General features: G+C 38.4%; 1 protein-coding gene across 17 annotated transcripts in view; it reads right to left on the bottom strand.

Moving 5' to 3' along the window:
* Positions 1-25,217, bottom strand: part of HERC4 (HECT and RLD domain containing E3 ubiquitin protein ligase 4) — a 153,913-nt gene extending 128,696 nt beyond the window's left edge. For 5 of the 17 annotated variants that reach the window (XR_010127504.1, XM_054436709.2, XM_063670566.1 and 2 more), the window contains exons 1-3: positions 24,981-25,145; positions 23,478-23,507; positions 22,693-22,996 (exon numbers count right to left, since the gene is read on the bottom strand). Coding sequence is in view for 16 of the 17 variants with exons in the window: in XM_054436709.2 (XP_054292684.1) it covers positions 22,693-22,918 (226 nt within the window). In the remaining variant the exon portion in view is untranslated. The other 12 variants (XM_063670559.1, XM_063670562.1, XM_063670564.1 and 9 more) reach the window with 10 other exon arrangements.
* Positions 25,218-25,465: the final 248 nt, after the last annotated feature.

Here is a 25,465-nt window from a genome sequence, read left to right as displayed (position 1 = left end):
CTTGTAGTTTCCACTACTCAGGGAATTGAGGTGGGAAGATCTCTTGGGCCTACGAGTTCAGGGCTACAGTGAGCCGTGATTGTGCCACTGCACTCAAGCCTGGGAGACAGTAAGACGGTCTCAAAACAAAAAACAAACAAGGCCAGACGCAGTGGCTTATGCCTATAATCCCAGTACTTTGGGAGGCTGAGGCAGGCAGATTGCTTGAGTCCAGGAGTTCAGGACCAGCCTGGACAACAAAAACCCCATCTCCACTAAAAAAACAAAACATTAGCCATGCACACCTATAGTCCCAGCTACTCAGGAGGCTGAGGTAGGAGAATCACTTGATCCCGGGAGCCTGTGGCTGCAGTGACCAAGATTGCACCACTGCACTCCAGCCTGGGCAACCAAAGTGAGACCCTTTCTCAAAAACAAAAAAACAACAACTAACAAGCGTAGTTACTTAGACAGGATATAGGCAGAGGGAACAATAGTGTGGTCAAATGTAAGAACTAAGCTTCTCAATGTGTACTTAAATTGCTTTGATGTTTGAACCATGTGAATATATACTGTCTTTTCAAAACAAACAATAAATAAAATGTAACTTAAAAACGATAAAAGAAACGGACCCTTAAAGTAGTTAAAGCAATGTATTAAAACCATTGTTTTCATTTTAAAACTAATCTGAGCTCTTTCATCTTTTTCAACATACTAAATACTGAAGATAATTTTTGTTCTTTGAGAATTTTAGCCCCATCAAATTATTGGGAAACTAACTTTGAAAGTGGATAATGACTTCAGCAATACATTATTATAAAAACACACAACTTAAGAATAATATTTAATAGCTGACTTTTCAGACATCAAATACACAAAATGATAATTTCACTATAATTTTTTAAAAACTATCTATTTTTTCCAAATGGCTCATCAAAATGAATAATCTCAATCATTTTTCCCCAGTATCCTAGAAAGTCATATCAATGGTTTGTTGAGACATTTTACATCCAAGTCAAATTCTGGTTGAATACTCAAATCAAGATGGCCTAAAAAGGGAGATAATGACAAGCAAGAATGAAGAGAAATAAATGAATCCAGCAAAACAAACAAAAAAATTCACTTACAAAGCCTGGCCCAGTAATGTTCTGCGTAAGAAAGGGATGCAAAAAAAACTCATGCCAAATCTAACAGCTAACATTTATTATTTACTATGTTCCAGGTACTATCACCAAAGTACATTTACCTTTAAAGGCCAATAACACAATTAGAAAACGGAGAGTTAAGGGGGATTAAACCACATCAATTGACGATAAGTAGAAAAACCCAAAGACCAAAAAAAAAAAAAAAAAAAAAAAAAAAAAAACCAAAGAAAAAACTTGCCACACAAGTCCATTAAAAAAACTATTGAATCCTTTGATAAATAAGGGCTACAAAATGTCGAAATTACAAATGTTTGATGCTAAACTTGTTGGAAAGGTTTAATAATAGCATATAATCATTATAGTCAACAGTAATTCTGAAATAAAAAGGTATGTTATTTAAAAATATAAATACACACGACAAAATATATGGCAAAATGTTAACACTATTTTTTTTTTTTTTTGAGATGGAGTCTCTGTCGCCCAGGCTGGAGTGCAGTGGCGCGATCTCGGCTCACTGCAAGCTCTGCCTCCTGGGTTCATGCCATTCTCCCGCCTCAGCCTCCCGAGTAGCTGGGACTACAGGTGCCCGCCACCACGCCCAGCTAATTTTTTTTTTTTTTTTTTTTGTATTTTTAGTAGAGACTGGGTTTCAACGTGTTAGCCAGGATGGTCTTAATCTCCTGACCTCGTGATCCGCCCGCCTCGGCCTCCCAAAGTGCTGGGATTACAGGCGTGAGCCACCGTGCCCAGCCAATGTTAATACTATTCTTTTAACTTTTCTTTTTTTTTTTTTTTTTTTGGAGACAGGATCTCACTCTGTTGCCCAGGCTGGAGTGCAGTGGCGTGATCTCGGCTCACTGCAACCCCGCCTCTGAGGCTCAAGTGATCCTCCCACCTCAGGCTCCTAAGTAGCTGAGGCTACAGGCTAATTTTTTGTATTTTTTAGAGATGGGGTTTCACTATGTTGCCCAGGGTGGTCTCAAACTCGTGAGCTCAAGCAACACGCCCTCCTTAGCCTCCCAAAGTGTTGAGATTACAGGCATGAGCCACCGCGCCTGGCCTCAACTTTTCTTTATGTTTCAAAATGTTCATATAAAAAGTGTGAAAAAAAGTATCATTGTGTTCCTATCAGTATTTATGAGTCACAGTATTTCTCTTCAAGAAAAGAAAAAAAGAGACATTTAATTTTTGGAGGCACAGAAAGGAAAACACAAGTGGAAAAAATTGCCTTTTGAATTCATTTTTCAGAGACATAGGCAAAACCTGAAAAGATAAAGTGCTAGACAGATGAAACGTATCAACTTTGTAGATAACGACTTGAATACATCTCTAATAGGTCCTTGTTCATCATTACTTCTGGTTCTTCTTACACTTCTATCATTAATCACACTTTTGAAAACACTAATGGCGCATCGTTTTACCGAGCAGAAAGAGGGCATCCTTCTTTGCTTCATAAAGAACGACTTTCATTTTTAGGCTTATTTTTAAAACAGTTACAATGATCAACCTAATGAAAATTTTCATTTCTACAATATCTGTGTCCTTCCAATCACCTTTGTAGGCAAATCCAACTTTAGTGTTTGTTTGCTTACAAACTACATCAAGTACATTTTTCTGCACAAATATCATTAAAAGAAAGAATACTGTCTCACATACAGGATAGACAGGTCCAGGTTCTTGTTGCAAAATATTACATAACAAAGTACTTCCTGTTGAATGAGTAACTGGGTAAGAATATCCTATGTCCTCTGGGACCTCAGAAATATTATCAATTAAGCTTGTGAAAATTCATACAGAGTATCATCAACTCCAATTCATTGTGTAAGAGTTCACTTATATGATCAATTTCACCATCATAAAGTGCTGCTCTCTCTGATATGTCTGAATTATGAAACATCTCCCTCTGTCAATTTTCTTCTCTTTGCCATTATGAACAGAGAGCGAAAAATTCTATATTCTTAATTGTGGACAATGAAAGCTACAAAAAGAGAAAAATAAAAGCTACAAAGATAGAGACTCCAGACTTGTTTTATACCTTCTTAAAAAATGACACAACACTCTGTACAATGCACGAAGAAACAGAAGGATGCTAAATACTGATAGTTTATTTCACTACTGCATCACCCTTTAAGAAACCACATCATTCTTCCACTTATTATTTTAGTCTTTTTATTCTAGTCTAGCTGGGAATAATCAATTCTCACTATCTGCAGTAGTTATGTCCTATAAAGTCACCATGAACACTGACTTAGCAAATATTGAATCATTGCCCCTAAAGAAAATACAAGGTAAGGTTCCTGCAAGCCTCTGGTCAGAACATTTTTGTCAACTGATAAACACATAATTTTGTTTTAGGGATGCTTCCGTTTTAAAACATCTCATTTAGTATGCATTTAAGCACTACACTTTTTTTTTTTTTTTTTTTTTTGAGACCAGGTCTCTCTGTTGCCCAGGATGGAGTGCAGTGGTGAAATTACAGCTCACTGCAGCAGCAACCTCCTAGGCTCAGGTGATCCTCCTGCTTCAGCCTCCTGAGTAGCTGGGACCACAGACATGAGCTACCACACCCCACTAATTTTTTAATCATTTGTAGAGATGGGGTCTCCCTATTTTGCCCAGGCTGGTCTTGAACTCCTGGACTCAAGTAATCCTCCCAAAGTGCTGGGATTACAGGTTTGAGCCACAGCACCCAGCCTGGGGACCATTTTAAACAGCAAAATCACCAATAAGATGGGCAAAATATGCAAAAAATGTGGCATTAAATATATTACAAAAAGGCCACTTGTTTGTAATGACAACTAGAACAAAAAGGCAGAGCACTGCCTTGAACCTCCGCTGATAAAGTGCACATTTGCTGACTCAAGTATTTGGCAGTTCTGTGAATGCCCATGTCCAGGAATGACCACAAACTAAAACATTGATCATTTTATATAGAGAACAAAAATCTCTGTTGATGTTTTATGTTCACGTTAACAGGATCTAGAATCAATAGTTTTATGAAGAGTGACAAGTATATCCACGTTGAAAATTTTTAATACTGAGGTCAGAAGGAATATACTTTGTCAAATACCTATTTTAAAGAGATCATTTCAACTCTTTAGTACATGTTTAAAACCACCAGAGCTTCAGTTTCAAAATCCTCTGTCCTACCATGCCTCATTAGTTGTTAAAAATACAGATCTCCCCTTCTCTTCTCTCTGAACAACTCAAAACTCTAAACTAGGGCAATGCAGAGTGTACCTAAAATCCATGCCTAAAAATTTAACTTTACAGTTCTCAAGATACCATACTATAAAATAAAAAAGATATTGTAGAGCTCCATTCTTACACATGTATGCAGAGAAAAGATTGGGAAAATGATTACCAAATTTAACACTGGTTTTTTTATAAATTCTTTTTTCTTTTCTTCTTTGTTTTATTAAACAACTGAACGTGCAGTTGAAGTATTTTATTTTTTATTTATTTATTTATTATTTATTTTTTTTTTGAGACCGAGTCTCACTAACTCTGTTGCCCAGGCTGGAGTGCAGTGGTGCAATCTTGGCTCACAGCAACCTCCACCTCCCAGGTTCAAGAAATTGTCCTGCCTCAGCTAACCACGCCCAGCTGGCACCACCACGCCCAGCTAATTTTTTGTATTTTTAGTAGAGATGAGGTTTCACCATGTTGGCCAGGCTTGTCTCAAACTCCTGACCTCAAGTGATCCACCCACCTCAGCCTCCCAAAGTGTTGGGATTACAGGCATGAGACGTACATCTGTCCCATTTTATGATTCTGACTTTTTAAAGATAAAGATATTAATCACTTGGGATTAGTGAATAACATCAATGAGCAATTCAGATTTGTTTTTAACTTTAAATAATTACACTGCTAATTTTGTTGCAGAGAAAACAAATAACCAAAGGCTACTTCGCTACTTCGCTCAAGGCATAAACTTCCCTATTACTGAACAATAACAGTGAAATTATTGTTTAAATAAAACAAAGTGCAACTATTGTTTACTAATACTTTTATATTTACTTTTTTTTTTTATGTTGTTTCTATTTTTGAGACAGAGTCTCGCTCTGTTGCCCAGGCTGGAGTGCAGTGGCACGATCTCGGCTCACTGCCACCTCCACCTCCTGGGCTCATGCGATTCTCCTGACTCAGGCTCCCGAGTAGCTGGGATTACACAAGTGTGCCACCACGCCTGGCTATTTTTGTATTTTTAGTAGGGACGGGGTTTCACCATCTTGCCCAGGCTGGTGGTAACTGATACTTTTAAAAGGATCTCTAACATGATGCACTTAACAATCATCACAAACTGTAAGACAAATTCAGAATTAAAGAAACAAACAAAACTAAAACATCAATAAATTAAAATTTTTATTCCCTCTAATTATTACTAATAATTACCAGTAGCAATTTGGAATGGTACAATCTATAGCCAAGAAAGTATTTTAGTGGGTTCCCTGATAAAATCTAAAGTTAATATAAAGTAACCTACATGTCTTAGTTGACAGCAAACAATAAAATGTTTATATGAAGAAACAATTAACAAGATTAAGAAATTATTTGTAATGGATATGTTGACAAGTTCATACCCCTTTTATATATTTATATAGAGGAATACAATTAATATATATAAAGAGCTTATGTGCCTGGCACTAAGCTTAGCACTTTAATTACTTAATCTTATTTAATCCTCATAACACCATGAGGAGGTTATCCTTAAGCTTCACAGATAAAGGCACTAAGTTATAAACATTTCCGTATTTATTGAACCAGTCCTTTTGTTAATATTCAAATATAACATAGTTATGTTTCAATAATTTACTTCCAAAATATAGTTTTATTTTTACTTAGGGGCATTACAATATCCTTTTTTCTGAGACAGAGTCTCGCTCTGTAGCCCAGGCTGTAGTGCAGTGTCGTGATCTCAGCTCACTGCAACCTCTGCCTCCCGGGTTCAAGCGATTCTCCTGCCTCAGCCTCCTGAGTAGCTGGGATTACAGGCACCGGCCACCATGCCCGGCTAATTTTTGTATTTTTAGTAGAGGCGGGGTTTCACCATGTTGGACCAGGCTGGTCTCGAACTCCTCAGGTGATCCACTGGCCTCAGCCTCCCAAAGTGCTGGGATTACAGGCGTAAGCCACCATGCCTGGCCCTTTTCTTTTAAAGAAGTACTATCTGGATGTCTACGAACTGCTAAAATTAATTGCTTTGAAGAGGAAAGAAGAGGTAAAGGTGAAATATAAAGACTCCAACATAATACAATACAGTCATATAGTTGCTTTAGTTCAATTTCTTTAAAAGACAAGCCAAGAATGAACCCTCAGAATATATTAGTAGAGTTTTAAATTTTAAATTTTTCACTGTAATGTAGCTGATGGGGATCAAGTTCATTAAAACAAGAGTCTATGATCTTCCTTCCGTAAGACACAACCAATAAAATACATTGATCATGTGCTCATTCAACAACCCTGCCCTGAGTTCCTCCTATGTGCACCATAGCATTTCACTGCGGTTTTAGCAAAGACATGTAAGACAAGGTTTTCTACCATCCAGGAGATGACGTGGTAGGGAAGATCACTGTAATGGGAAGACAGCGATGCAATTTATTAAGTTATTGAATTCCATGGACTGTACTTGGTAGTACACAAAATGTGTGACTTGAATTCCTATGAGTGACCAAGGAGTAATGACGGAGATGGTACTTTAGCTGGGCAAATTTCAAGACAGAGAAACTGAAATATACCTTGGAAAGATTAACCTGGAATTAATAAGAATGAACTGCAGCAGGAAGATCAGTTAAAGAGCTACTGGCCACAGTTCTCATGTACACCAGTAATAGTCCTGAATGAAAACAAAGAATTTTAGATTGAGAGAGGAGGAAACTAAGGACCCAATAGTTTAAATTAACTCAAAACGACATAGTTAGCTATTTGCAAAGGAAATTAAAAAACAAGACAGTCACTTAGAAAAATAACCAAAATCTGGCAACTGGGTCAATGTTGGTGCTACAGGAAAGGAAGAGACCCTAAAGTAAATTTAAGGTCTGAACCTAAGTGAGTGCAAGCATTAACAAACAAGGAAAAAGAGTTGTTTTTGCATTTTATTTTGACAGATAAAGATAGCTAACTGCAATGGCTTCCATTTTAAATGTTTCTTTTTTTGTTCTCCACAACTTAACAGTTTTATACAATTTCAAACATATATGTAATATATATATATATTTGTCCTTGATTTTCTTGACGTATAAATTTCTCTCATAGTCAAGCACCGTATAACAGTGGGTACACAGTTTATCAACAACACACTAAGCCAAAATTTTATTCAGATTGGTGTGAAAATAACAACAAATGCAAAATAAGAGTAGAGAAGTATGATCAAACCATGCACTCTACATTTTAAGGTCAGCTCATCATTTTGGGAAGGGCAGGGCTGGTTTTAAAAGTATAACTAACAGTGGCTCATGCCTGTAATCCCAGCACTTTGGGAGGCCAAAGTGGGTGAATCACAAGGTCAGGAGTTCGAGACCAGCCTGGCCAACATGGTGAAACCCTGTCTCTACTAAAAATACAAAAATTAGCCGTGCGTGGTGGCAGGCATCTATAATCCCAGCTACTTGGGAGGCTGAGGCAGGAGAATCACTTGAACCCGGGAGGTGGAGGTCAAAGTGAGCCAAGATCACGCCACTGCACTCCAGCCTGGGTGACAGGGTGAGACTCTGTCTCAAAAAAAAAAAAAAAAAAAGTATAACTAAGTATATTTACTCAAGTGCCTATGATCCTCAAAATATCAGTACACAAACTACACCTTATTATTTTTTTTTCTTTTAAGACAGAGTCTTGTTCTGTTGCCCAGGATAGAGTGCAGTGGTACAATCACTGCAACCACCACCTTCTGGGTTCAAGCAATTCTCATGCCTCAGCCTCCTGAGTAGCTGGGATTACAGGCATGCATCACCACACCCAGCTAATTTTTTCTATTTCTAATAGAAATGGGGTTTCACCATGTTGCCCAGGCTGGTCTTGAATTCCTAAGCTCAGGCAATCCGCCTGCCTTGGCCTCCCTAAGTGCTAGGATTACAGGTGTGAGCCACCATGCCTGGCCACCTTATAATTATTAATGATTAAATAACCTTTTTAAAATCAATGATCAATCTAACTTCCATCACGTATGTGCTTCTCACAAGAAAAAAAAGGCATCTTTAATTCTTTTCTTTTTTGGTATCATTATTGTATCTTTAAAGTCTGAAGGTAAAGGAATCCAATCCATTTTATATCGCTCCAATAAAGCATTACCTCTAAGTACCATAAACAAACAATTTTTTTAAATTTTGGCATAGTCTTTGAATAAGAGCTCTAGTAAGGTTAATTGAAGACTAAAGGCAAAGTACTTTCATGCCTAGCACAATATCAGGGGCACAGTAGGAAGACAACTGTCTGTTGAATACATGTCTGAACTTCAGGCATAAATGAAAAGATCTGTATTGTATATCTGGAGGTAATTATGAAAGCAATATAGTTTCCATACAGGACAATATACAGTCATTAGGCAAATATGAAACAGCATAATACCGCATTACCGTAAGGCAGACCTAAATTTAAATTCCCATTCTAATATTGTTTTTTCTTCTAGGCAAACACTTATTGAATACTCACCATATGCTAGGCATTGTTCTTTGCACTGTTAGGTTTTATCTTTATTTTTCTGAGACGAGAGTTTCACTCTGTCACCAGGCTGGAGTGCAGTGGCGCAATCTCAGCTCACTGCAACCTCCACCTCCCGGGTTCAAGCAATTCTCCTGCAGCTACTCTAGGAGTTTGGCATGATTATCCTAATTTTAGAGAAGAGAACACCTAGGCACAGAAAGGTTAAGCAATGTGACCAAGAAAACAGATCTAGCAACAGAGCCAGGATTTTTATGTAAGCGCTCTAATTCCAAAGCCTACCCTTAAAAAAAAAAAATTGAATGGGTAATATATTTATATTTTGTTTAAAAAGGTATGCAGTGAAAAGTCTACTATGTATGTTCTCCAGCAACCCAACTCTCACCACTTCTTTTCCCACCTCTACACCAACAGTTACCAATGTTATTAGTTGTATATATCCTCCCAGGGTTTTTTGTGTATCTATAAAGCAAATGCAAGTGTGTATTTTTTCTTGTTTAAAAAATCCAAAATGTAGCTCTCTATACATTACTCTCTACACCTTGCTCATTTTACTTAATGTATATTAGAAACTGTCTTTAAAAAAAGTTAATACGTATTACTGTTTTTTTAGAATTTTCCTAGCTACTTTTTCTTTTTCCATATGAACTTGAGTATATATTTGTCTACTTCCCCCAAAAGCCATTTGACATTTTCATTGGGATCATACTAAATTTACAAATTAGAGAAAATTGACAGGTTGATGTGGTTGAGTGTCCCTATCCATAAATGTGGTTTTCATTTGCTCAAGTTTTTTGTGCCCCTCAGTAATGCTTTCAAGTCTTCATCATATAGGTCTTGCACATTTCTTACTACTTTATTCCTGGGTTATTTTGTTTCTCTCGCTATTATAATAATATAATATTATATTATTATAATAATATAATATTATATTATTATAATAATATAATATTATATTATTATAATAATATAATATTATATTATTATAATAATATAATATTATATTATTATAATAATATAATATTATAATAATATTATATTTTGTTTCTCTTGCTATTATAATAATTTGGTTTCTTTTCTTCCATTGTTCTAATTGGCTCTTGTTCCTACTCAGCTTTAATTTCAACTTTGGGAGAATTACTTAATCTTCTGGAGTCTAACTGTTCTCACCAAAACACATACTTTTGCAGGATAGATATAAGACTTTCGGATAATGAATAAAGAATTCAGCACAGTACCTGGCACATAATGGAGGTTTACTGTTATTATCTTTTTAAATCAGCATTATAATGTGTAAATAATATTCTTTTTGTTTGCTTGTTTTTGAGACAGAGTCTTGCTGTGTCGCCAGGCTGGAGTGCAGTGACACAAATAACAGTGGCACGATCTCGACTCACTGCAACCTCTGCTTCCCAGGTTCAAGCAATTCTCCTTAGTCTCCCAAGTAGCTGGGATTACAGGTGCATGCCACCATACCCAGCTAATTTTTGTATTTTTTTAGTAGAGACAGAGTTTCACCATGTTGGCCAGGCTAGTTTCAAACTCCTGACCTTGTGATCCACCCGCCTCGACCTCCCAAAGTTCTGGGAATACAGGCGTGAGCCGCCGCATCCAGCCATAAATAATACATTCTAAATATAACACTAAATTTCTCTCCAGTTATATGGCTTATGCATTTATTCACCCTATACAATGCAGTACCAACTTATAATGTGTTTCCTTTTCCCCTTATTCTCAGTTGCAGAGGCTCATTCAACTTCCTAACTGAAAATATGAATAGTTCTATGTTCTGGTACAGGTAACATCAACTACTCAGTCTTCTACCTAGTAACTCTTCAAAATATAAGGTTCATTCCTATTAGAGAGCCTAGTTATGAAATCTATAGCTAAGCAATACTTGGATTAGAAATTACATATATGCTGACTGATCAACTGTACTTTGTATCAATTGTGGGAAGCAATCTAAGATCTACTTTATCCTCGTTATGCCATCCTAAAAAAAAAAAAAAAAGTCACAAATGTCTTCTAATAATGTATAGGTAAAGTAGCTAAACCTTCTTCCAATTGCTTTTCAGATACTCCTAATTCTGTTCTTTAGGACCGCTTTTAGCCTCACCTCTTTCTTCCCCACACCTGTTTCCCTTTCACAGAAGCAACAGCATTATCGCAAAAGGTGTATTTCCCAATAGCTCTTGCCTACATTGCCGGCATATATCCAACTTATAGTTAAAATTACTTCAGCTACTAGTGGAACCAAAAGCAACTTATACCTATGTCATTGCACCTTCTGACTGCAAAACCTTTGTTTCCAGTAAGACCTGGAGGGAAGTCCTGAAGTAAAACATAGTAATTAAGAATAGGTTTGGCACTTTGGGAGGCCAAGGCGGGCGAATCATCAGGTCAGGAGGTCGATACCATCCTGGCTAACATGGTGAAACCCCATCTCTACTGAAAATACAAAAAATTAGCCGGGAGTCATGGCAGGCGCCTGTAGTCCCAGCTAATCGGGAGGCTGAGGCAGGAGAATGGCGTGAACCCAGGAAGTGGAGCTCACAGTGAGCCAAGATCACGCCACTGCACTCCAGCCTGGGCGACAGAGCAAGCCTCTGTGTCAAAAAAAAAAAAAAAGGAATAGGTTTGTGTCAGCAAAAGAATAAGCAAATGGGCTGGGAGCAGTGGCTCACGCCTGTAATCCTAGCACTTTGAGAGGCCGAGGCAGGCAGATCACTTCAGGTCAGGAGTCCGAGACCAGCCTGACCGATATGGTGAAACCGCGTCTCTACTAAAAATACAAAAAAAATTAGCCGGGCACGGTGGCGGGTGCCTGTAATCCCAGCTCCTTGAAAGGCTGAAGCAGGAGAATCGCTTGAACCTTGGAGGCGGAGGTTGCAGTGAGCCGAGATGGTGCCACTGCCCTCCAGCCTGGGTGACAGAGCAAGACTCCATCTCAAAAAAAAAAAAAAAAAAAAAAAATCTGTATATGAAAATTCAGGTTTACAAAACAGATGGAGGTGGCAACCATTTAGATTACTTTAAATTTACAACGGTATTATATCACCACATGCCTTAAGCAGTCTTCCAAAAGCACAAAGTTAAGTATTGTTAATGAATTATTAATTACTTAACAGGTTAGAACTGGGGAGAAGTCTACAGTTGGAATGTCAGCCTATCTGAACTGAAAATAAAACAAAATTGAAAATAAACACTTCACACATTTAGCCCTGATCTTTCTCCCCACTTACGGTACTACATTTCTTACTGCTCACTTAATATTATGTTTACCACAAAATTCACCTTACCAGAATCTTTTAACTTGCCTCTTAAAAGAGAATATTTCTCCTCTTCCTGGATTCCTTATTTCTAACAGCTAATGATTCTACCTAGGATCATGCCTGGCTCCTTCCTTTACATTTACTATTTATTTCCATCTGGTTACCAAAGCCTGTCCATTCTTTCTGCCTAAGTCTCCATCATCTACCTGCTCCTTTCTTGCTTTAAAGGACTACCATTGGCCGGGCACGGTGGCTCACGCCTGTAATCTCAGCACTTTGGGAGCCAAGGCGGGCGGATCACGAGGTCAGGAGTTCGAGACTAGTCTGGTCAACATAGTGAAACCCTGTCTCTACTAAAAATACAAAAAAAAAAAAAATTAGCTGGGTGTGGTGGTGGGCGCCTGTAATCCCAGCTACTCGGGAGGCTGAGGGAGGAGAATCACATGAACCCGGGAGGCGGAGGTTGCAGTGAGCTGGGATCGCACCACTGCACTCCAGCCTGGGCGACAGAACGAGACTCCATCTCAAAAAAAATAATAAATAAAAAATAAAGGACTACCATCACAGCCTATTTCTTTACCTCCAATTTCTCTCCCTTTCAACCTTTCCTTTATAAATCCATGGTAATTCCCATTACAAACTATGAATGGATAGATATTCACCAAATTAAATTCAAGCTCCTTAATTTATTTCTATAATCTGACCTCAATTTTGCCTCTTTAACCTTCCTGCTCACTATTCTCAAGACATCTCAATTACATGGACTACTCTTCCCTTAGTAAGTCTCAAATTTGCCTGTTGCCATCTGCTAGTATACTATCTCCACACAGCACTGTTGTTTATACATCCTATAACACTTAGCATATTTTAATTGCATTTCTATTATTTGTGCATTTGTTTTCTATTCCCTACTAGATCATTAAATGATATTCATCATGTTGTAATCGAAAGCTTGTCATACATTTTATTTATTTACTTTATTATTTTATTTATTTTTTAGTTGGAGTCTCACTCTGTAACCCAGGCTAGAGTGCAGTGGCATGATCTTGGCTCACTGCTACCTCTGCCTCCTGGGTTCAAGCAATTCTCCTGCCTCAGCCTCCCGAGTAGCTGAGACTACAGGCACACCACCATGCCCAGCTAATTTTTCTGGTTTTTTAGTAGAGACGGGGTTTCACTACACGGGTCAGGCTGGTCTTGAACTCCTGACCTCGTGATCTGCTTGTGTCAGCCTCCCAAAGTGCTGTGATTACAGGTGTGAGCCACCGCACTCAGCCTTGTCAGACATTTTAAAAACTTTCATTTACAAATATCTTATGTGTATAAACTTTGTAAAATGAGACACAACTGTGCTCACTCCTTAAAATTAAAGATGTTCTTTTTCCTAAATAAATAAACAGAGGTAGGTCAGGCATGGTGGCTCACACCTGTAAACCCAGCACTTTGGGAGGCCGAGGTGGGCAGATTACCTGAGACCAGGAGTTTGAGACCAGCCTGGCCAACATGGCAAAATCCCGTCTCTACTAAAAATACAAAAAATTAGCAGGGCATGTTGGCAGGCATCTGTAATCCCAGCTACTCAGGAGGCCAAGGCAAGAGAATCACTTGAACCTGGAAGGTGGAGGCTGCAGTGAGCCAAGACTGCACCATTGCACTCCAGCCTAGGCAACAAGAGCGAAACTCCGTCTCAAATAATAATTAAGAAACAGAGGCTGGGCATGGTAGCTCATGCCTGTAATCTCAGCACTTTGGGAGGGCGAAGTGGGCAGATCACTTGAGGCCAGGAGTTCTAGACCAGCCTGGTCAACATGGCAAAACCCCACCTCTACTAAAAATACAAAAATTACCCAGGCATGGTGGCACATGCCTGTAATCCTAGCTACTCTGGAGGCTGAGGCAGGAGAATCGCTTGAGCCCAGGAGGCAGAGGTTGCCGTGAGCCAAGATCATGTCACTGCACTCCAGCCTGGGCGCCAGAGCAAAACCCTGTCCCCAAAACATAAAAAATAATTAAAAGAAAGAAATAGGCTGGGCGCCGTGGCTCAGGCCTGTAATCCCAGCAATTTGGGATGTCGTGGCAGGTGGATCACCTGAGGTCAAGAGTTCAAGATCAGCCTGGCCATCATGGTGAAACCCCATCTCTACTAAAAATACAAAAATTAGCCAAGTGTGGTGGTGCATGCCTGCAATCTCAGCTACTCGGGAAGCTGAAGCAGGAGAATCATTTGAATCTGGGAGGCGGAGGTTGCAGTGAGCCAAGATGGCACCACTGCACTCCAGCCTAGGCAATAGGCAACAGAGTGAGATTCTCTCTCAAAAAAAAAAAAAAAAGAGAGAGAGAGAGAGAAAAAGAAAATAAAGACATAAAAACTAAACTGATATATATATATGTTCATTGCAGTATTACTTATAACAAAAATCTGGAAATAAATTCCAAAAAATAGGCTGGGCATGGTGGCTCACACCTGTAATCCCAGCACTTTGGGAGGCTGAGGCAGGTGGATCACAAGGTCAGGAGTTTGAGACCACCCTGGCCAAAATGGTGAAACCTTGTCTCTACTAAAAATACAAAAAATTAGCTGGGAGTGGTGGCACATGTCTGTAATCCCAGCTACTCAGGAGGCTGAGACAGGAGAATCGCTTGAATCCAGGAGGCAGAGGCTGGGGTGAGTAGAGATCGCACCATGTACTCCAGCTTGGGTGACAGAGCAAGGCTCCATCTAAAAAAAAAAAAAAAAATCCAAAAAATAGAATACTTAAATAAATTTTGGTACATCTAAATGATGAAATGTTAATTATATTCCTAAATATTCCCAATATTCCTAAAATTTTAAAACACGGGAAAATGCTAAATTATTATCGGGGGAAAAAAGTTGAGATACAAGAACACACTCCCAGTTTGTAATCAGAAACATATATGAATATAGAAAAGGTCTCAAGTGACAATACTATTTACCTATGCATGATGACATTATAGTTTTTACTTTCCTATGTGTTAGAAATTCTCTACTAAGAACACGTAATACTTTTATAATAGAAAACAATTATGAAAAACTAAAAATGTGTTATTTCAGAATAGTATAACACCTAGCAAAGGAATAAAATGAGGCAAAACTTAGATATGAATAAAAAAGTAATTAATATATTTTCAAATAATTTGTGAAAAGCCCATTACTAAAGGATTCCAGAATGTCTTATGGACAAGAAAGGCTAAACCAAAATTCTGCCATGCTAGAAATGAACACAAAAGAGTAAATCTAGGCAAATAAAACTTATGGTTTAAAGAATAAGCCACTGAAATGCAAGAAATTTCCCATTAAAACAAAAACAAAAAAAAAACTCTAATAAGGCCTGGCATGGTGGTTCATGCCTATAATCCCTGCACTTTGGGAGTCTGAGGTACGAGGATCACTTCGAGACCAGCCTGGGCAAAAGAGTGGAACCCTGTCTCTATAAAAAATACAAAAATATGCTGGGCATGGTGGCATGCACATGTGGTCCCAGCTACTCAGCAGACTGAGGTAAGAGGATTCCTGAACCCAGGGAAGTCAAGGCCGCATTGAGCCACAATTTAACCACTGTACTCCAGTGACAACAAGATCCTGTCTAAAAAAACAAACAAAACTCCAATAAAACGTTTGTATAATTACACACAGCATAGGTTTTTCTCGCATATAAGGTAATTATCATAACTCATTACAATTTAAAATTAATTATTGCCTTTTAAATTTCATCAATATGAAAAAAAAAATCCAAGGGAACAGAAAGGTCAACCATGAGCTCATTAATATAGTTTCCTCATTAGTGCTACCCATTTTTCTACTAACATTATCCAAGCCCAAATAAACTCTTATATAAACATTTGAGTACACCTCCTCTATTAGATTCTTTCATACGTTTCCCAAGCACTTGATATACTTTATAGCCTAGGAATACAGAAGTAACTTTTATTTCTTCAAAGCAGTTTTAAAAATACATGCCTTTGTGAGAAATGAGCTTTAAAAACAGTGCTACATTTGTATGATATACTGGGAATATGGAACCTAAGAATCTTTACTAAGGAGATAATGGAAACTAGACTACCTAGACTGCCATCTGCAACAAGAATCTGCTAAGTACCCAAATTGTGAAACCAAAATCTACCACACTGCTGATCTTTTAAGGGAAGTATGTGGCTCACTTCTAATCATGCAAAAACACTAACATACCCAAGAGAAAATCACTGGTTCCAAGTCCTTTAAAGAAGCTTCCCTTTGTTAGACTGCTCAGATTAGGCATCTACTGCTATTTTTGTCTTCTGTGTAGGTTTTAAGAGTTTTATAAAGCATCCACCAAACCAATGCATCTTAGAGAGAGATACATGTATCTACATCGCGGACTTTATACAACATAACTAATCCAAGTTCCAAGGTTAGCCATCAAATCAATTCTGCAAGTCAGTTACTACGGACCTTGGATTGTAGTACAGCATAGCAGTTAGACAAGGGGATATATACAATATATAACAGAAAAGAGAAAAGACTGGGCATTACCATAGTTAAGTTTCTGTTCGTTTGTTTACATATTCTTCATACCACACAGAGTTATACTGAAGTATCAAAGTGGTATCAGAATGTAAGCATCTTGGTAAAATAATGATTTAACAGGCCATCAAATCGAATGGCAGGGAAACAATCTGTGCACTAGTATTTGATCTGCCTCAAACAGAAGATATTACTGTAAATAATTCTAAACATAAGCACAATTTAGTGAATAAGGTAGGAGACTGGTAGACTCTAACTTTCAGATTCAACTTATAGCTGTTCACCAGTCATCTGCTATTTTGACAAGTTACTTACCAACTTGTGCTGCCATTTCTCCGTAAATTTATCCCCTAAGATGAGGATAATTCTTGCAAATTGTGTCACAAGCATTTTGAAAGGAACCATGAGTTATTGTGTAATGCTCTTGAAATTCCTCAGATGTAGGGTCCTACACAAAGTAAAGTATTATTATACATTTCTCTAACAGTAGTCATCTGTTTGCATTATGATTTTTTTTTCCTACCCTTGACACTGTGATTCTTGGGCACTAACCTTTCTCAAAGTAAAACGTTCAAAGCAAGCCTCCACTCCTGACCCAAGTAATTACTTTTTTCAAATCTATCACCCACATCTTTCTCTTCCTTAGAAGGTATTGTGAAAACCGGGAGTTATAAAACACAATGAGCTTCTTTGGTTTAAATGTTCTGGTTCCGTAAGAAATGTGTGGGATAATCCGATATTTTTATTTTTAACCCACCCTTAAGTGAGTAACTTTATTTCCCGTAGTTATATTTTCCTATATTACTTTTTAAATTTCAACTATATTCTAAGGAGCAGTTCGTTTATAGATTTGTTTTATGAACAGAGAGAACAGGTCAGAAAAATGAAGAAGCAAGAAAGGCAAGCCAAGTAATCACTACTATGTGACCAAAATGCTTTTATTGGAATGACTCAACAGTAGAAATTACCATTCGAGGATATGGAAAACACAGATTCGATGCTCATCATCTTTAAAAAGAGTTCAACATAAACCACAATAAATTTTATCATACTATTAAAACTATTACCCATAAACTCTGCCAATCAAGTTAGTCTTCCATTCAGTAATACACTATACATATTTGAATTTTTTAGTTTTTGTTGGTACAATATTACATCTTGAAAATAGAACTCTCGATCTTATCAGTTCTTAAAATGATTTTTAAGTTTGTGCACAAGGGGGAAGATAATAAAATACGCTGTCTTCATTGTATAACCTTAGTTATAAGAGAGTAATTTTTTAAAGATTTTTCTTGGCTGCCACAGTAGCTCATCCCTATAAATCCCAGCAATTTGGGGAAGCCAGGGCAGGAGGATAGCTTGAAGACTGCAGTTTGAGACCAGACTGGGCAACATAGGGAGACCCCCAACTCTAACAAACATAAAAAAAATTGGCCAGGCCTGGTGGCTCATGCCTGTAATCCCAGCACTTTGGGAGACCGAGGTGGGCAGATCACCTGAGGTCAGGAGTTCGAGACCACCCTGGCCAACATGGTGAAACCCTGTCTCTACTAAAAATACAAAAAAATTAGCCAGGTGTGGTGGCACACACCTGTAGTCCCAGCTACTCGGGAGGCTGAGATAGGAGAATCACTTGAACCCGGGAGGTGGAGGCTGCAGTGAGCAGAGATCACACCACTGCATGCCGGCCTGGGTGACAGAGCAAGACTCCGTTTCAAAAAAAAAAAAAAAAAAAAAATTAGCCAGGCATGGTGGCACATAAATGTAGTCCTAACTACTGGGGAAGCTGAGGCAGGAGGATCACTTGAGCCCAGGATTCCAAGGCTACAGTGAGCTATTATCACGCCACTGCACTCTAGCCTAAGCAAAAGAATAAGACTCCATCTCAAAAAAATAAAATAAAATAAAAAACCCTCAGAATTACAATAAAATACTGATGGAAACCAGCTTCCTCAAAGGTGAACAAATATTCTTCTACCTTCTAAATGTAGCAAAGGAAAAGATTTGTGAGATTAAGGATAAAAACCACAAGATTTAGGGTGGTCTCAAGATGTGCTAGCCAAGTGACCCTATTAGTCTCTTAATCTCTTTTAACCTCAGTGTCCTCATCTGTAAAATGCGGACCATGATACCTGCCTTAGCTACATACAACTGTTGTGAGAATTAAATGAGATACTCCATTTGAAAGAATGTTGTAAAACACAAAAAACTGTTTTTTAGATAACAGGGCTTGTTTTTAAACAGAACACCACTTTATTTACAAATTATGGTCACAGAACAGTTTAGTACTGTTTCTAACATGAAACAAATGGAAATCAATATGCAAAACATAGTTAGGACCATGGTCACCAAATTATACCTATGATTAGATATACAGTAAGAAAAGGATCTTTTAAAGAAAAGTATACTTCCCATACTTAAAATCTTCAGAACTGAATTTGAAAGTATAAAAAAACAACAATTCATTTAAATGGATTGGTCTAGCACACTGATGATTAAATATATTTGTTAGCTATAAATTTAAAAATTGAGACATTAGCTTCAAAAGTATTTTAAAGTTCTTATGAAGAAAAAAACATGAAAGTCAAACATTCACTTCTCTGGAAATAATTCAGAAAAAGCCAGTAGTGATAGAAAAGGACAAGACAACAGAGATGAACATGAACATAATCTGCACCTTTAGTATAATAAAGGAATTCAGTTAAATCTTTCTATGTGGTTCCTAAAAAGTCCAGAACAGAAACACCTCTTTTCAATAGGCCACAGGTTAAATCTATTCACTACATTGTCAGGCCAAGTCCTCCAGTAGATTATTATGAATCTCAAGAATAATTTATCCTTAATAAGGCTACCTCTTTCTCTTTCATTCCTTATTAGTTATGGAATATGTATATTTATAAAGCCAACCTATGTAAAGAAACAATTCTTAGTTCCCTCCATTCTGTCTGCTTTCTGACACAATTTTAAAGTTCCTGTGAAGTCAGCTGGGCACGGTGGCTCACGCCTGTAATCCCAGCACTCTGGGAGGCCAAGGCGGGCGGATCATGACGTCAGGATATCAAGACCATCCTGGCTAACACGGTGAAACCCCGTCCCTACTAAAAATATAAAAAATTACCCGGGCATTGTGGCACACGCCTATAGTCCCAGCTACTCGGGAGGCTGAGGCAGAAGAATCGCTTGAACCTGGGAGGTGGAGGTTGCAGTGAGCAGAGATCATGCCACTGCATCCCAGCCTGGGCAACAGAATGAGACTCTGTCTCAAACAAAACAAAACAAAACAAAACAAACAAAAACCTCCTGGGAAGTGAACTATGTTTATTACATGGTCCCAGAAATATAACCAACTTGCTCAATTACCAGAAGACTTTAAAATAAATAAGATCCAACAACTTTTTATCTTTTAATCCAGTCCTCAAATTCACAAATTTAAAAAGGGGTTGGGGAAATGACACAATTAAATCATTAACGAATTATTCCAAATATAAATAACTTCAGTTAAAAACATTCTTAAAATTTAGTTAAAAACATTATTTAAAAAACATCTTAGGCCAGGAGCAGTGGCTTATGCCAGTAATTCCAGCACTTTGGGAGGCCAAGGCAGGCGGATCACCTGAGGTCAGGAGTTCGAGACCAGCCTGGCCAACATGGTAAAACCCCATCTCTACTAAAAATATGAAAAGTAGCCAGGCATTGTGGTGGGCGCCTGTAATCCCAGCTATTCAGGAGGCTGAGGCAGGAGAATTGCTTGAACCTGGGAGGCAGAGGTTGCGGTGAGCCAAGACGGCGCCATTGCACTCCAGCCTGGGCAACAAGAGAGAAACTCTGTCTCAAAAAAAAATAAAAATAAAAATAAATAAATAAATAAATAAATAAATAAATATTCAATCAAGGCTGAGATTAAAAGATGAGTTCCTATCACAGCAACTACTACTTTTTGAACTTGTTTCTCTTCCCTCTGAAACCTAGGTTTACTTCAATATATCATCGAACCAGAACTTCTGATAATAAAAAGCTTTTCTCAGGATCAGGACCCCCCCCTTCTACAAAACTAAGCTATTTCAGCTCCAGACTTATTTCCTAGCTGTTTATGTGTTCACCAATAGAATTAAATGTAAGCCTTCATTTTCTCCCAGAAATCTTATTTTAATTCTATCCCATAATATTTCCCATCATTTAAATGTCCTAGGCTCAAAGTGCATGGCACATCATGTCTAATTTCCAGTTCTCTCCAGTTGCTCATGTATACCTTAACTCCCAATCCAGACTCTAAATTTCTCAAAGACAAAGTTAATGCCTGTCACTTTTCTCTTCCATAGGCTGTGGTGTAATCGGGACAACAATGAGGCAATCCTAAAGAGGTATCCCAAATTAGGGAAACCCACCGCCCCAACTTTACATTACCAAATAATGGTTCCAGGATGAATCAAGATGATATAGATGTCACAATGCAATCATCACAATGTCAACATGACCACAAAGGCTATTCTAGCTAGTTAAGTTTCTCAGAATCTCATCTATATAGTTGGAGGCTGTTCCTGGCACTATAATTATTATACTACTAGTACACAGTGTCTACCTCTAACACTTAAACATTTTAAACCTCAGTAGACGTAAGTAACTATACTGGCAATTTCTATGTGCTGGCTTTTTACTTTCTCCTTGCCCTATGGCCTTTCAGAAATTATTAAAGTAATACAGAGAGATGTTCGGTTATTTCTATGGGGCATGCTAAAGTACAAAGAACAGCAGTAGCCTCTGTACCATGAAAATCTCAACCTGAGGCAGCATTCCAAGCTAAGCAAAAATAGTAAAGGGCCCATTTGTCTCTGGAGCAGAGACAATCATCAAATGCGTATCAGTAAATTACCACTCATTTCTACCAATATGACCACCTCAATGCCTGAGATCATGAAAATCTGGTAGGAATCCATAAAATGTTCTTAGACAGGTAGAGTACAAGAAAGCTGCCATTTACTTTGAGTTCTGCAAGAATTAAAAATCTATTTTATGAATGTCACTATCATTTATCCAATAAAAAATAAATTACAAATTAAGGCAGAAGAAAATACACTAAGACCTTAACCACAAAGAAAGGATGAAAACGATACAGTATTTGCAAGTTAGAAAAGTGAGATTTGGCATGGTCGTGAGATGATGTGAAGGATGAATCGTGCCTTAATGCCTGAATATCTTAGATTACATTAATCTCTTAAAAGTTGAGTAACAACAGAAACCACTTAAATAATAAACTGATAAAATAACTGCCACAGAAAATACTGAAGTGCCATTATTGTTACAGTTAAAAGAAACTGTAAGTCAGTATAGCTGCAGTCTCATCTGAATTTACCACCTGAAATCATTAACTTTTAGTTATCATAATTGAAAGCAAAACTCACATAACAATGATACTCCTAAATGTAGAAATATTTGATTTTAAAATACAATATCCAGGAAAACAGAACATGAAATGTGACCAAATTCCTCAAAATTCTCATTACCCTACAAATTATTTAATTTGCTTGTACAACTACTACAAAATCAGGACACTTCATAGTCACAAAATCTTTAATAGCTAGCAATGCTACAGAAACTAGATGATTAGAGGAATAAAAGATATTTGTAACTAAATCAAATAAAATTACATATTTAAAATACTATGACAGAGGGATAAAAAGAATAAAAATATATTTTAGGCAAGCAAGTCAAAGTAAAAAGCTTTCGTCTTGTTTTCTTCCTCCCCTCCCAAAGTAAGGTAAGCACAGAGTAAATTATGCATTTAAAATCTATCCAGGGTGGCTGAACAGAATTTATTAAAGAGGACCTGCACACTATACACTCTGTACCAAAGATTTATATACTGCAGGCTGATTTTCTTTATTGTTTTATATCGTCATACAAAATAAGGTTTTATAATACTAGTAGTAAAAAAAAAGAAACCACAACATAAAGTACTTAGAACCATACAAATATACACATATAATGGAAATACATAACTTCTACTTTGCTTTTAAAGCTTGATAAACATATAGTTACAACTAGAGAAATTATACGATGATTCAAATTTAAAATGATGTAATTATTAGAAATAGCAAATTTTAAAAACGTTTCAACTTACCTGGTTTCTTTCTGGATTTTTCATGACCTAGCTGTCCTAGATCATTACATCCACATGTGTACACTGTTCCATCATCCAGAACAAACACAGTATGTCTGAGTCCACATCCTACATCTCGGACCTTTTTATTTATAAAGAAGTCACTTTTTCTGGGCTCTAGTACAATTTCTTCATCAATTCCACCCAAACCTAGCTGTCCAAAGGATGCATTTCCCCAGCACAACATGCTTGTAATTATTTTGGTCTTCCAGTTTCAATAAAAAATTCTCTTCTGAAACCCCGGAAAGTTGGAGGTACCCTATGTCTGAGGAAACAGAAAAAAGTTAATATGACTTCAAAGAAAAAAGGATGTATAATTGCTCTTTCAAGTGCTAGGCTACAGTAATTGCTACATGGTAAACATTAAATATACTTTATAACATGCTACATAAGTATCATTCAGTTTCAAAAACCAATCAGTTGTATTTTTTAAAATGTATCACACAGAAATTTTTAGGGAAAATATGTCACTTTCTATGATCCTTTGCAAAATTTAAAACATATTAACTAGTTTTGACTTCTGGTTATCTTGTGATAGACTAAACTAATAGGAATAAGTACCTTGATGAAATTAATCACAATTTTTTCTACTTTTTGCTTTAAATAATTTCAATGGGAGCAAGAAATAAGACGTCTTTCCACTGCCCAAAAAGCAAATATACACAGTGAAAAATTTAACCAACTGCAGAAACATAACCTTGCAATCTCCCTCAAATCCTAGTATAATTAAGCTTTCTAATACCTACCTCCACATCAACAGAAAATGGAGTTCTTACCTGTAACAGAAATAAAACCAATAATGGAAATTTAAAGCAATTTTCCACAATTTAAACGACTCTCCCAATTACTCTTTAGGCCAGAGAGAAAATGAAGATTCTCTTACCAAACCATAATCTTAAATCACCTCCAAAGATCCCATATTTCAAATCAAAATACTAATATTCCAACCTCACTAATTTAATTTTAAAACTAAATCAATGTGCATAATTATAATACAGAAAAAAACATGCAATTTAAATATCAATTCTGTCCAAAATTCAACTTCTTTTATTACAAGTGGTAACCGGGATTAAAAAAATCTCCCGTGGGCAATCTGTATCTATCTATACCTCTGAGACAATTATTTAAAGATTGGCGGGGGGGAATTGCAAATAACTCCAGCACTGCAGATTTTTCAAGAATAGGAATGGGGGCTGGGGCACCGATAGTCTGATGGCGAAATCTGTAGAACTTTCCAGCACACTGACTGAATATTTCTTCACTTGTAAAGAAAGACACAAATAACAAAGTCCACTTCATCTATACATACGTAGACTTTTAAACACATCGCGTTACTAAATATCATAATTACAGGAAGTCAGCCTTATTCTGTAGTAGTCATCCACATTCTTACAGAGCCTGCGAAGTTTCAACCCCAATTTTCCTACGTTCCTGTTAGCAAGTGCCCAAGGTGTCCCATTCCACGACCCATCATCCCATTAACAGAAGTTTGATTTCATTCTTTTGGGGCATCAGAACTCGATAATTCCCAAGAGTTCTGCATTGTCTTCCCATATTTAAAAATAAAATAAGAGTAATACAGGAAAATACCCCGACTTCAGCGCGCGAGGTTTAACCACCCTTTTCTTTAAAACACAGAGGCGTCCTCTCGCCAGCAACAGGTAGGGAAATGAGAAGCAGTTTAGTCCCGTCTTTCCCTGAACGTGCACCCAGATTAGCTCTTGGGGACTGGGAAAGAGAAATCATCTGCACACACCCAACCTCGCGGCCAAGCAGACGACTACCGCAACCGGCCGCTCGCAACAGCTTCAGAGGCCGGCGGCCGAGGCTTGGCAGTCCGCGGCCTCAACCTGAGAGAAGCCCATCCCTAGGGAGAAACGACATTCCAGCCCCGGGGCCAGGGAGCCACAACCCTGCCCTCGCCCCACGCCCCTCACCCCCAGGAAGCGCTGAGAAAGAGCCCTATGCCGGGCCGGCCTGCATTCGCCCAGCCCGGCCTGCCCCTCCCTAACGCCGTCACACGCCCCCGAACCCACTGGGGCCACAACTCGCCCAGCCCTTCAGGGCAGGGGAAGCCCAAGGTGACGGGGGGCGGCCCCTGCCCACAGAGCAAGGCAGCGCGGTAGCTGAGGCACGTCTCCGGCTCCTGGGTCCCTCCTCCGTCAGCCAGTGGCGACGATCACCAGGGCACCTCCGGCGTCTGTGCCGCTGCTCCGCTGCTCCCCTCCCCGGCCCCTGGGAAACTTTACCGGGTTCCTTAGAGAAAAGCGGACGCCACTGTTGTCCAGTCCAGAGACAGCCGTCAGCGACCCGGATGGAGCGGGCGGGGAAGAACTGGAGGCAAGCGGGGCGGAGAGCACGAGGGGTGGGGAGAGTTGGGGAAGAGACTGGGTAGGAGAAGGCAGAGGGGGAGGTGGCCACGCGAGGGAGGCGGGGGAGGGGCTGGCCGGAAGTGAACCGCAGAGCACGCGCGCGAGCCCGCCCACTTCCCGGCCCCAGCGCCTGCGCCTGAATCCTCCCGGGGGTCCTGGCCACAGGCGCCTGCGCAGTGTGTCGCTTTGCGTTGCTTTAAGAGGGAAAAGCCAAATACAGAAAGTTGGAGTTTGCGAAGACAAACGAAGAAGATGTGAACTGTTTTGAGAGTGCTTCGGCGTGCACAGAGCCTTTTAATGAAGAAAATCACTTTGTTTTTTGGTTTGGTCGTCTTTGTGCTCATGGATGCTAGCTAGTCTTT

This window comes from Pongo pygmaeus, chromosome 8, assembly GCF_028885625.2.
Source record: "Pongo pygmaeus isolate AG05252 chromosome 8, NHGRI_mPonPyg2-v2.0_pri, whole genome shotgun sequence".
Taxonomy (NCBI): Eukaryota; Metazoa; Chordata; class Mammalia; order Primates; family Hominidae; genus Pongo; species Pongo pygmaeus.
Note: the sequence above shows the minus strand (reverse complement) of the source record. Positions and strands in the feature narration are given on the sequence as shown.